Source organism: Epinephelus moara, chromosome 16 (genome assembly GCF_006386435.1).
Source record: "Epinephelus moara isolate mb chromosome 16, YSFRI_EMoa_1.0, whole genome shotgun sequence".
NCBI classification, from domain to species: Eukaryota; Metazoa; Chordata; class Actinopteri; order Perciformes; family Serranidae; genus Epinephelus; species Epinephelus moara.
The window spans coordinates 24870659-24883762 of record NC_065521.1 but is presented as its reverse complement, the minus strand read 5'-3'; the positions used below and the strand labels follow the sequence as shown (position 1 = coordinate 24883762).

At 38.7% G+C, this 13104-nt stretch overlaps 2 protein-coding genes across 7 annotated transcripts in view; both read right to left on the bottom strand.

Annotated features, from left to right (window-relative positions):
- The window catches only part of si:dkey-151g10.3 (serine/threonine-protein kinase WNK2), a 46070-nt gene extending 45393 nt beyond the window's left edge, over positions 1-677 (bottom strand). For all 6 annotated transcript variants that reach the window (XR_007571288.1, XM_050065538.1, XM_050065542.1 and 3 more), the window contains exon 1: positions 103-677. The gene's annotated coding sequence lies outside the window, so the exon portion shown is untranslated. The remainder of the gene's footprint in view (positions 1-102) is intronic.
- A 2984-nt stretch (positions 678-3661) lies between these two features.
- Positions 3662-13013, bottom strand: fam3a (FAM3 metabolism regulating signaling molecule A). The gene is made up of 10 exons (XM_050065596.1): positions 12701-13013; positions 12158-12189; positions 11953-12060; positions 11239-11262; positions 11012-11138; positions 10610-10668; positions 10453-10503; positions 10256-10340; positions 7916-8042; positions 3662-4933 (listed from the first exon to the last, which is right to left on the bottom strand). The coding sequence occupies exons 2-10, from the start codon at positions 12168-12170 to the stop codon at positions 4835-4837; spliced, it is 693 nt and encodes a 230-aa protein (XP_049921553.1). The 5' UTR covers positions 12171-12189; positions 12701-13013; the 3' UTR covers positions 3662-4834.
- Positions 13014-13104: the final 91 nt, after the last annotated feature.

Below are 13104 nucleotides of genomic sequence, written 5' to 3'. Positions count from 1 at the left end.
ACAGACTTAACACAATAATATTAATGCCTCACTAGGGGGCCACAGTCTTGGGATAACGAAAATTTCTATTTGTAATTGAAAATAACAACAAACATCACTCACCTGAATGCAACATCATCATAGCTCGTCTGTCCAGCGGTGTGTTTATTTTAAAAACGAGCAGCTCAGCACAGATAGCTAGCTAACTCACTGGATTTCTTATTATTCCTATATCTTTTTACAAACGTTATTACACGAGATTTACACGGGGCTTTCCTGCCTACAAAATTATTTTTTACACCCACTGAAAAAATATATTTACAAAAAAGAAGCTTAAGAATAAAAATTCGCGGTTCCGTTGTTGTTTTTTTCTCTTTACATCTGATACGCTTTGCTGCGGTCTTGTCGGCTTGAAAATCCCCACCGGAGTCGTCGAGCCTCGGTCTGTGTGAGAGACGGGCAGAGAGCACTTGGCGTTACGTGTTCCAGTTCAGACGATGTTGGCCGTTGGTTTACACATTTTCACACTCGCTGCTCGGTGTAACGGCTCCAAGTTGCGCTGCCTGCCATTCATGTGTACCCGAATAATATCAGTAACTTATGTACATAATTTACAACGCACGACTCCAACGGCCTTCAGCAGGTTCGCGTGTGTACTGAGCGCGCGCTGCCTGCCTGTTCACACTTGCTACAGGGCTCCTCATCATCCCGAGCACGAGCAAATCCGACAGTTAGATCACTCCGCCACGAGAGGGCAATGCTGCCGCGTGTTTGTGTGCCAACGGCTGGTGATGTGACTTTAATGCTGCGTTCAAATGCGCCTCGTAAGTTTCACACTCCTTAACCAGCGTTCAACCGTTTTTCTAAGGAACCTGTAAAAGATTTTATTGCACTTTTTTATCGCTAGTAGTGGCGGATTGTTACCAAGCACATTACTCAAGTGCTGTAGAGTAAGATGGTGTTAGATACTTCCAATAAATGGCACTAAGTCTGCTCTCAACACATGTATTGAATGGCTATGAATGGTGACATTTCATCTGCTCTCTTGAGATTTATTCGACCAGAACTACTTTATAGTAAACTGATCCAGTTTTTGCCACTAGAAAATATTGATTTATGTATTCATATTAAGTTTTACATAAAGGGCTTTGGTAAATATATGATGATGGGGGGTTTGTGGGGAGAGTCATTCAATTTATTTAAAAAGAAAAATGATTTTTCTCCTTTAAAGTAAAAACGTAGTTAGACCATGTGGGGCAAAAGGCCCACCTTAGAAAGGAAGCAAATATCCCCAGGAGCATCCTGCCTCAAATTACTGTTCAGTTAAATCATGTGGTATTTAGTCATATGTGACTTTATGTGGGTTATGTCTTCTAATTGTAGAAGTACAGTATTGCAGTTTTCAGCTTGCTAGCATTATCAGCTAGCTAGCAATCATTAGCATTGTTAGCTATCTATTAGCCAACATTTTTTGCAAGCTTCCCAGAGGAAGATATCCTGAAATAAAAACAATAAGCCTGAAAGAAAGACTAGGATTCTAGATAATCCATTAATGGTCTTGGATTTTATGGATTTTAGTTTGTTTGTTTTGTTTTGTTTGTAAGATAGCTTTTTTGTAGCTTTACAAGATGCTAATTTTGTGTTATAACAACAACATTGGCTACTCAACTAATTTATTTCTCCCAGCAGTGTATTTATTTATGCAACATCTACATGCTAAAATCACACCCAAATATTTAAGATTTATAGTAAATTGCCTTCTTGAGGGGGGCATCCTCCCCCCACCTTACCTTACTTTAATAGAATGTTGAGGTACCTGTACTTAAGTATTTCCACTTAATGTGAATGTATACTTATACTCCAGAGAAATATTGTACTTTTTACCCCACTATATTTATCTGACAGCTTTAGTTGCTTTGCAGATTGGGATCTACAATACAAAACACAAATCCAAGTATTAATTATGATGTATTATTATAAATTTAGTTGTCCAGCAGTGCTTGAAGTATTTAAAATTAGCCCCAGATTTACCCCCTTTAAATTAAATTGATGAACACAATGGACATATGGTCCATTCTGCATAATAAGTACTTTTACTTTTAGTACTTAAAGTATATTTTGATGATATTACTTTTTTACTTTTACTTAAGTTAGATTGTGAATGTGGCATTTATACTTGTAACTGATAATTTTACATGTTCGTGTTGCTACAAAGATCTAAGTAATTATTCCACCTCTGATTGTTACCAGGGCTGGCACAATAATAGATTTTTCATGAACAATTATCATGGCTAAAAGAGTTAATGATTATGATATTATCGCAATATGGTTATCGACAATACGGGTATATATCGAAACACATTGATTTTATTTGACAGATCAGACAGATAAATGATCATATGAATCTAGACACTATTAATGTATGTAATAAGGAAAATACCTTGCTGAATACTAGGTTTAGATGTCTGTATGTGTAGGCCTTTATGTGAGCATCACTGGTGGAATGCATATTAACTAAAGTAAATGTAGTATTACTGCAATGTAAAAACACAGTATTACAATTGTAAAATTGTACTTAAGTAAAATTACATAAGAGAACAAACGTACTTAAAGTGTCAAAAGTAAAAGTAAACAATGCAGAGAATGACCCCTGTAAGTGTTACTCTATCAGCCTATATATCAAATTAGCCTATGTTATTATTACCAATGTATTAATGTGGAAGTATCATGTTGATATATTGTTGGTTGCGATGGAGTTAATTTTAACTATTCTATGTACTATGGTTTATTCTGTAACTATGCATCATATTCTCTAAACTAGTCATGGTGTATTTTGTCCTAATTTAAAATAACAGCCAGTAACTGCAGCTGTCAGTGAGTTTAAAAGTGCAATATTGTAATAATGTAGAGCAGTAGAAGTGTAAAGGAGCATACAATGGAAACATTTAATTTAAGTGCAGACACCAAAGATTTAACTGAAGTAGCCTGTGTAATATTTATTTACTATTTGCGTTTTAGAATTTGTATGAACATGTATTTTTTCCTCTCCTCTGACAAGAGACTATTTTGTACCTCAATTTTTACTGAATTCTTATTATCTATTAAAGATTTAAGTTTTTCTGTTGTGCCACTTAAATTCCCAAGAATTAAATAAATAATGCGCAACATATTTAAATGAAGACAGCAAAAAAAAATAATTAGTGGCCTCAGTGGTAATGCAGGATAATACGATGAGGTAGTAATCTCAGCGTTAATCTACATCATGCTCCTGGTCTCTTCATCTTCATTTAAACGTCACATAATAACCCAGTCCATGAGAGCAACGAAATCATTCATAAATACGCAACTCGAAATCCCGATTTTGCTACCGACACTGAAAGGCACCACAACACATCTCAATGGAACAATGAACTTGATCGTGTTTTTATTATATTACTGCGTTACAGCCGATAAATACAACGTGCAACACGATTCTGTGCTGTCACTGAATTAACCATCAAACCTGAAATGCTCTACATTTAACCCACAGTGTTTATCACCACCATATGCTCAGTGAAGCCAATGCCTCGAGCAGGATGAACTGAATGAACCCAGCGAGACTTGACTTTTGTCGCCCTCTGGTGAATTTCTTCAAGTATGCCAGTTGATTTAAGACCCCTCAGGAGGAAAAACACACACACAATAAATATTCAGACCGTTTAATTCATCAGCATTGTTGTCACAATATAAGACAGACTGTGATGCTTTGTAGAAAAATCTTTACACTTAGAGGTAACATAATTCAGACAATGGCAGCTAAAATGAACTTCTAACCATACATGTAATATAGTATTTTTTATTTCTACACATTTCCTTCATTGTTTGGCTTGCAAGTTTCCAGGTGGATACAATAAACATTAAAAAAACAACATACACTTCCACACATTTAGGTTGAATCTTTAAACAAAGCGCTCAGTTTAAAGATGCTTGCAGGCCTGAGACACATTAAAACCATGGGTGCTGTTATGACGAACTCACACTAGGAATCTTTTTTTTTTACTAACAAAGTATTAAAATAAATAGTTTTATCAGAGGAAAATAACCTAGGCCAAGGTTGCCTGAAGAAATCTGTAAACATGTGCCAAGCAATAACTGCAGTGCATCAAGTTCTAAGGAAACAATGGCAGCTAACACTAGGCATAACAATATCACTGAAATATGTATCACAGGATGAAAATATATTAACCGATTTAAATATAAAATCTGTCCACAGACCCTGTGCTTCGTAGGACAATTAAACTACTAGTGTACCTCAAATGTTTTTCTTATGCTGACGTGGATTAGGTTTCCAAATGCCTTAGTGTGAAACCAGTTAGGTGTGTTTTATGCCTGCTGAACATCAAATATCGTGCACAGGATATTGACACCCTACAGACAGACTTGCAGAGAGGAAATATGCCCATTTCCTATAATGGCTTTGGAAGACCTACTCCAGCTGCATTCATTCACATGTCGCCGTTACACTTTGGTCGTCAAACATTCGGCCTCTCTAGTTTCCCTTAACCCGACACAAACATTTTCCTTGTTTCTACAACATTACTTCAACTCATAATTGGCTCACAAAGCTTAATGCACAAATCATCTATAACGAGTTCCAGCAATTTTAAATATATCAAGTCCAGGGACAATCTTTGCAGTCGACTCATGCCTCTGCCACCAGAGGGGAAATGACATGCTGTTTGTGGTCCAGATCTTGGATGGTTTCAGTCATTCAGCAGTTCCCAGGCTTTTCTTTAAACAAACAGTCATTTGGATCCACTGCTGCCACTCCAGGTTCTGCTGTACTGTACTGTACGTGGGAGAGAATCAGGAAGAGCTATCCCTCCAGGGGAGGCCGCAGAGGAATACACCCATCCATCTCCAGAGATTCAGGCCAGCCTTCATACTTGTTGCTGCTCTTACTGTTCTTCATACGCTAATGGAAACAACCCCAAGCAAACAGATGTCAACAAATTAGCCTGGGAAGGGCTTCACCAAACAAGTTTATACAGGCTGTTTTTAATTGCATTAGCATTGAACTGTAGAGACAAAAAAAAATGTACAAAGTATGAGATACAAGGATCGAAGCATTATCATTAACGCATGACCAAAATCACATTACATTTGTCTGTGATGCTGTATGTCTTCAACAAGGGGTCCATCACAGTTACGCAGAGGGGCCACCAAGTCATTGTTTGGTAATTTAAGTTTTAAAATAAAGTTTTTCAAAGTTTAAAATATGTCTGTAAAAACACATACACATGAATCCAACATAATATTAGCAAATATTAATTAGCCTGTTTATCAAAAACAAAACAAACAAATAAAACCCCATAAGTCACAGCACACATCACTAATGACATGCTAACTGTTACCCATGAATCCTTGTGCAATCATGTGAGCTAGCTAACGCTAAATCACTGCTCAGCACTTATCCATCACAGAGAGGTAAACTGTCAGCTAACAGTTAGATATAATTAAAATATATTGGCCAGTTAACTGTATTATTATTTCAAGTGTGTGGACAGTCTTGTAGCCACAGTGTAATGTTTTGTAACTTTTCAAGCTCGTAAATATTGTCCAGCTCAGAAATGAACATGACGATCGTGAACGTGAAACTGTCAATCATTATTTTAATAGCTTAGTATGGTATGCACCATAAAAGGGTATGTTTATACATGGCACTTTAGGCCATTCATTCATTCATTTACCATAACCGCCTATCCTGTTGAGGGTCGCAGGATGGCTGGAGCCTATCCCAGCTGACATTGGGTGAGAGGCAGGGTACACCCTGGACAGGTCGCCAGACTATCACAGGGCTGACACATAGAGACAGACAACCATTCACACTCACATTCACACCTACGGACAATTTAGAGTCACCAATTAACCTGCATGTCTTTGGGCTGTGGGAGGAAGCCGGAGTACCCAGAGAAAACCCGCGCTGACATGGGGAGAACATGCAAACTCCACACAAACTCCCTTCCCTGGGTTCGAACCACGTGTCACCCTCTTGCTGTGAGGCGACAGTGCTAACCACTGCACCACCGTGCCGCCCTACCCATTATTGTAGGGCCAGTTTTATATGTAACTCACTTTTATGTAAGTTATAAGTTGTGTAACACAGTAATTTAACTTGTTAGCCTTTCTAAATTCAGAAATCACATTAAACTTACTCATCAAGCAATTATGTCATTACTCATGTTACACAAGTTTATACATTTTTTGCATAATTGGTGGATGGACAAAAACAATTAAGTGTGCCAACAAACAACAACAACAGCGATGCCCTCTGTAGCACCCGTTGACAGGCTCTTCAGCCTGGTGCTGACTCAGAGGAGGAGCAGGTTGGTTGACAAACAATTTACCAGTGCTTTAGTGATGAAAACATGCGAATCAACTGTTAAATGCACTTCATATGCTTTCATACACTGTTCTTTTCCTTCTTAAGCAATATTTCACCGACAGAATGACCATTTGTATATCAGTTAGTCATGCTGTTTCCTTCAATTTGTAAAGTAACTTTGTTTTTCTCTCAGAAACATATTGATTTATTGATTGTAAATGAATGTTTTGTTAAAGTGGTCTCCAATCAAACTCTCACACAACTCCTGCGGTATAATCCAAGTCTTATTTATCCTGTCATATGCTCAGCATTTGCCAGACACATACATCATCCCTCAAACGTTACTATTTAATACTGGACTGAAAGTGAATCTTATCTGTGCTCTCTTCAAAGCCAGACTCCAATGGTTAACTTTTGTAGCACAAGTGCACGTGTTTATGACGTGCTGAATGTATGACTGAATAAATGAGGCTTAGATTACACTGCATGAGTTGTGTGAGTGTTTGTAACCCGAGGTTTTTATACAGTCTTGCTGCTGTTAAACTTTGTCCCGTTTAATCTGTAAATGAATATATTAACTGTTTTCCAGGGAGGCATGTGAGAGAACGGAAAAGTCTCTTTTCTATTCTAAGTAACACAGCAAGACAATTCAATTTACAAATGTTATCATGTGGGTTCAGTTTGTCATCATCAGTCTGTCTCATGTAATTTTATTTAGGCCTAATATGAGGCAATCAATATTTGTATCAGGCAGTGTCAGGAAGGCCAAGCTCTTTTATACTGCTTTTTTTTTTTTTTTTTTAAATTGCTGGAGTTTTATTTTGAGCCAGTGCTATCTTGATTCTCCTATTGAGCCTTGGTTGGCGGCGATATGTGGGAATATGTAAGGTTTAATGTGGCATTGTTTACTGGCAATTACGTGGCAATGCCTCTCAGGCACTGTTGCAGAGGAAGTAATCCCTCTCAATCATCACTTAAGACCCATTAGAAGTGTGTGGCGGTGCATTTTCTGCAGAAACTTTGTCCTCTGCCTGTATTTTCTTATTTTGTTCTCATATTCTGTGTATGACGTATGTGGGTGTGTACCCCAACAGCTCTCTGGTGAGGTCTGGGCTTCAGAAAACGGTGGCAAGCCGGTGCCAGAGCATAAAAAGTAGGTATCCAAAAGGCACGATGCTGAGGCAAAACTCCAAACGAAAGTGAATTTGGGGTTGGTGTTTGCTTTTACTTTCACTGGCAAGCCTGTTAAACTGTAACCAAGAAATCCTGTGAAGTATATCTTTGAGTAAAGTAATGCATTTCTTTAAAAAGGTGCAGAGCAATGTCCAACACTGTTCATCATGTGTTGGCACATTTAGAGGTGGGATATATATATATATATATATATTCAAGTGTGTGTAATAAATCCTGAAAATACTGACCTATGAGTCATTTTGCATTGTTCTTTATATGACGACACAGTGAGGATTTATTTTTTAAGATTTCTGTGAGCACTTAAGTGCAGGCACATCAAAGGAGCTGGTGATTTCTACCCTTGGCCACTGTTCAGCACTGACAATAACAGGAACATACCTGCTCAAACGGGCTCTTATTCTCGATGCCCTTGGCTCCCACAAACACCCAGCTATCTCTAAAGGCCAGCTCCTTCACTGCTGTGCTCCCAAGCTCCTCGAACAGCCTTCGAGACTCGTCGTTCAACCTGTCAGACAGAAAGGAGGATAAAATAGCAGGTTAATTATCATTAAGTTTACTGAAATTAAATACAGGCCATTACCATTTCTCAGTAGGCTTCTCCTGGACTTTGACAAAGTCTCACAGATTAATCTTTCTGGTTCAACTCTGAGGTTTAATCACTTACAACTGTGATGTGTTTTTAAGCTATAATGCGTTAAAGGGAAACAGAGGGATTTACAATCATGCTCATTTTGTTACACTGAAAAAACATCAAGTGTTGATTAACAAATAAACCAGCCGCCAGATGTCATTTAAATGTAATATTAAAAATGAAATCCTGATTCCTGACACCACATGGGCACATCTTTACCCACAGGCTATTTTCCCTTCAGATTAAAATTCCTGACTGGTCTGCTCACTTCCTTCAGTGACAATTTGGAGCTTTTGCTCTCAAACCAAGTTACACTTCAAAGACATATGCAAATGCAAATTAGTTAAGCAAGTGACTCCTCATGGTATCAACTGATGGCTGGTATACCTACTCCACATTGAGGCAAATAGTCTTCAATGCTTTAAAGATCCTGTGTGTAAGATTTAGTGGCATCAAGCAGTGTGTAGGGGAACTACAGTGAATGGCCCTATCTAGAGCCAGTGTTTTGTTTGTCTGCTCTGGGCTACCGTAGAACAACATGGCAGACTCTGTGGAACAGGACCCACTCCGTGTGTAGATATAAACGGCTCATTCTAAGTAGAGTTGGGTATCAAAACCCTATTCAACCGGTGCCCACCAGACCAGATCATACCTCAGGTTTCGGTGACTCATTTCGGTGCCAGATTGTGTGCGTAGCAGCGGGTTGGGCGGGGGGCGAGGGGGTGATTACAGTTTAGGCTATCTGTCACTGAGTAAATGCTACAACTCCTCAAGACCCAGGCCAGGCATCCATGTCTTACATGCCACCTGCTGACTGAAGTGAGGAGGGTTAGCCCTGAAATTAGCGAGCGAAGTTAGCCTCCCATTGGAACCTCAACAGACTCACTTAAGGTGGTCTGTTAAGGTGGACCCACTGTTCTTATTATCCTGACAATCTCAGCTGCTCCTGAATAGATAATGGAGAAATGTCTGACTGTAGAGCCTCTCCTGAGTGAGGGAGACAATTATTGATCCCCACACAAAATTTATTTCGCTGTTAATGTACTGTAACTCTTATTTGGTGTTAAAATTGACCATTGCTTTGAGCTCCACTCTGAAAATAGTATCAGTTCAGTCAGACACCATTTAGGCAGCAGTACCATTTTAAAAGTATTGTTTGGCACCACTATCAGAAAAGACCTACATGATAACCAACCATAATTCTAAGGCAAACACAACAATCCTTATTTTCACGTTATTATTAGTCTGAGTGAGCGGAAGTTCACTGCATAGATCAGCCTCTCATTGGGCGGAACGAGCCACCCGCTGAAGGCCCGCCCTACCACCTCCAGTTGTGTAGCAGTTTTCAACCGTTTTCAACACGTCCTTTACCAACTTTTGCGGTGTTTGATCTTGCAGGGATGTAGCCATTTTCCTGCCATGGTTCGCGTCCTGTAGGCAATATTTTTGTGGGCGTGTTACACCAAAACCTGTTTCCCCCCGGCAATATTTTTGCAAGTTGCTGTGGCACCACCCAGAACGATTGTGATTGGTTGAAAGAAATACAAGCAGCCGGGGCGTTTTTTTTTCTCCAATCTTAAAGTGAGAGTCAGCCCAGCCAGACCTTTCTTTTCTTGAGAAAGGTCTGGTAGGCGAGACTACATTATTATAAACTAAAGAAAACACCGTTATGAATTTTATGTTCCATTTCTGCCAATATATCCCCCTAAATCTTACACACTGGACCTTTAATACTATGTTTTTGTTAAGTCTGAGATTTTTAAGATGTTTGAATAAATGAATTTATGGAATCTTGTATATGTGGAGTCTGTAATGTTAAATTTCATTGTAAAGATAAACAGACAGGCAGCAGTTGTTGCTCTATAAAACTTGTTGGGCATTTGTCCAGCTGTTTTTAAGCAATGAAAATATGCTATAAATATGCTATTCTCTGTAGCAGTACAACATAATTATTTTACTCTCTTCTAAAATGATGTATTCTTTTAGCTTCAGCTGACAATTTATCTGTAGAAATTGCTTTGAGGTGCATCTAAGGGGGAAAGAGAGGGGTGTTGGACTGTAACTGACAGCATGTGATGAATTCTTACTTTGTAGCTGCATCATCAAAGGAAGCAACAAACACAAGTGTTCCTTCATGGAGCGGCCGGAGAAACTTCAACAGGTCAGAAATATCTGAGAACGAACATCAGATGAGCCTTGATCTGAGCTTTATAGCTTGTCATTGCCAAACCATATGCACCATATGTGAAATATGCACTATACATTAGCATCTGGTTTTCATTACCTCCTGCCCATGTATCAAAGTTCTTAGTGTCCAAGAGCTCTCCTGTCACCCCTGGAGCAAAGAAACATCAGTCAGATGGAATAATAACACAAATTAACAGGAGCTTAAAATATTAATGCAACACAGTCAGTTAAAAGATAGATGAGGACTCTCTTACCGTTCACCAAAGCTATGTTTAGTCCTCTTCCAACATTGTTCTTCACACTGCTGACTAACCTGTAAAACAGAACCACAAACTGTTGCAACACAAGCTGAAGCAACTTCCTTGCCTTGCACATACACATTAATCTACACACTTATACACACTGGCTGGAACTTGAGATTCAACAATAAAATATAATAAGAACCAAGACTACAGACAAAAGCAAAGAAATGGGGGACAGACAGACTGAAAGAATACTTGCATTCAGCTCCCCAGACAGGCTTGGAGGCCTGGTTATGACAGCACAGAGGGAAAAAACAGAACAGAGTGTAAAACAAAACAAAAAAAGACAGACAGACAGACAGCAGGGGAGACAAGGACATAGATGAACAGAAGCCGGTAAGCACGGAATCTCACATCTTGTCCTCCAGGCAGATTTTGGGCCCGATGACATTGGCAGCACCAGACACCAGGCGGAAAGCCAAATGTTTTGGAGGACAGGGAGCGGAAAGTCCACATTTATACCTTCGGGGGCGTGTTTCAGCTAAAATATACGATACATTTGTCAGTGGTAACACAGAAGATCATACAGACATAACGTTATCATCATCATATTTGATAGAAAGAGTATTTTTTCAACTTACCAGGTGTTGGTTCCTCACTTGCACCTGAAAGAAGAAACAGTTTTCACACTCATATCAGAAAGTCTTGTTGATATTATACACAGAGCCTTCATCAAACATGCTTCAAACATTAAACCAACACTTGTACTTTCTCTTTAGAGTTGCTGCTCACAATTATTTTCTTTATCAATTAGTCTCTAAAAAGTCCAAAAATAAATGTTCATCACTGTTTCCCAGGGCACATGATGATAACCAGTTGCTAGTTTAGCCAGAGATTCAGTTATGAATAATATAAAACTGAACAATCCCCACATGTAGCAGCTAGAACCACTGAATGTTAGTCATTCTTGTTTGATTAATTGTTCTCAACTAGGGCAGCATTGTGCGATTATTTTCATTGTCAATTAATCTGTCAGTTATTTTCTTAATTAACTGATTAGTTGTTTGGGCTATAAAATGTCAGAAAATGGTTATAATGTTGATTTGTGTTTCCCAAAGCACAAGATGGTGTCCTCAAATGTCAAAAATATTAAGTTTACTGTCATGAAGTCGTAAAGAAACAAAGAAATGTTCACTTTTAAGAAGCTGGGATCTGAGAATTTTGACTGTTTTCCTTACAAAATTACTCAAACCTTTAAATCGCTACTCAGATTAGTTAGCTATTAATGTAATAGTTGGCAACTAATCTCAACTATTTCCTGTCCATCAAGTTATCTGAATCACTACCTCTCTTACCGCTGAAGAAGTGGCGCACAGATGAACCACTCTCCCCTCCGAATAAGGTATTTGCCAGCAGCCAGGTGAGCCCCACCAACAGAAGCACAGCCAAAGCTCTGAGAGGGCCTGTCAAGAGGAACAGGACATACCAGTCAAGGCAAGACACATGGGATTACTACCGCACCAACAAGTTCCCACTGAAACGAAGTAAATGTTAACCAACCTGTTAATCTCATGATTCACTGTCTCACAGACCTGGAAAGAGATTTTTAAAAGAAAATAGCTATATTAGAGATATGTCAAAAACTTTATGAACACAGTGTTTTCATTTTCCATTTATCATAAGTTTAATAAGGGAGATATAAAACAAAAAGGGGGTACAGTAAAGAAAGGAAATACAATACAATACAATAAAAGGTTGATTAAATACTGAGCGTTTTCACACCATTTTGAAGACTTTGTGTGAAGTCTTGAAGGAAAATAGCGGATCTTCTTTTCCTAAAACTGCACTTGTGTATAGTAAACTTACCTCTTAAAGTAATAACACTTGCTATACAATTGATCTGGGGTCGTTTGATTTAAAGTTTAGTATGGCATGTTTAACAGAAAGCTTACAATGGCCAGGCAAGATGGCTCTGCAGAGATGACGTTTGAAGGGGTGACATGAACCCAAACCATCGTAAAGACGAGGCAACAGATGATAATTCATTTGACAACATAATTAAGCACTTCTATGAACTTATAAACGAGCATCGATTGATCTTACCTGCTGTGTCCACGCTTCAGGCGAGCACTGCCTTTTCTTTTCACCTTTGCTGGTATGTAATGAACGGTAACGAGGAGCTGTTGCTCTTGCCACTCGGGACTTTGACTATTTCTTGCGCTGTTTCCTCATTGAGACTCGTCTGGTGTAAATCAGCTTTCAAACGCGGAGATAGGATTAAGTTAATTTGCTCAGTCGGCCATTTACACGAGTCTTATTTCTTCGCTTTTAACAAGCATGGAAAAAATTATGGATGGTTTATTCCATCTGTCTTCCGGACATAATGCCACCCCCCACTCTGTGCCTAAGGAGTCTGCGCAAAGCTGCTCACGTGACCAAAACTGATTTAAATATTTAACGATTTGTTCTTTCTTTTATTTAAAATTAAAATATGTGTAATAAATCGA

Coding starts and splice junctions, on each gene's coding strand:
- fam3a (XM_050065596.1), bottom strand. Junction 11,139..11,238: donor AAGTGAGGAACCAACACCTG/GTAAGTTGAAAA, acceptor CGTATATTTTAG/CTGAAACACGCCCCCGAAGG. Junction 8,043..10,255: donor TTTGATGATGCAGCTACAAA/GTAAGAATTCAT, acceptor TCTGTCTGACAG/GTTGAACGACGAGTCTCGAA.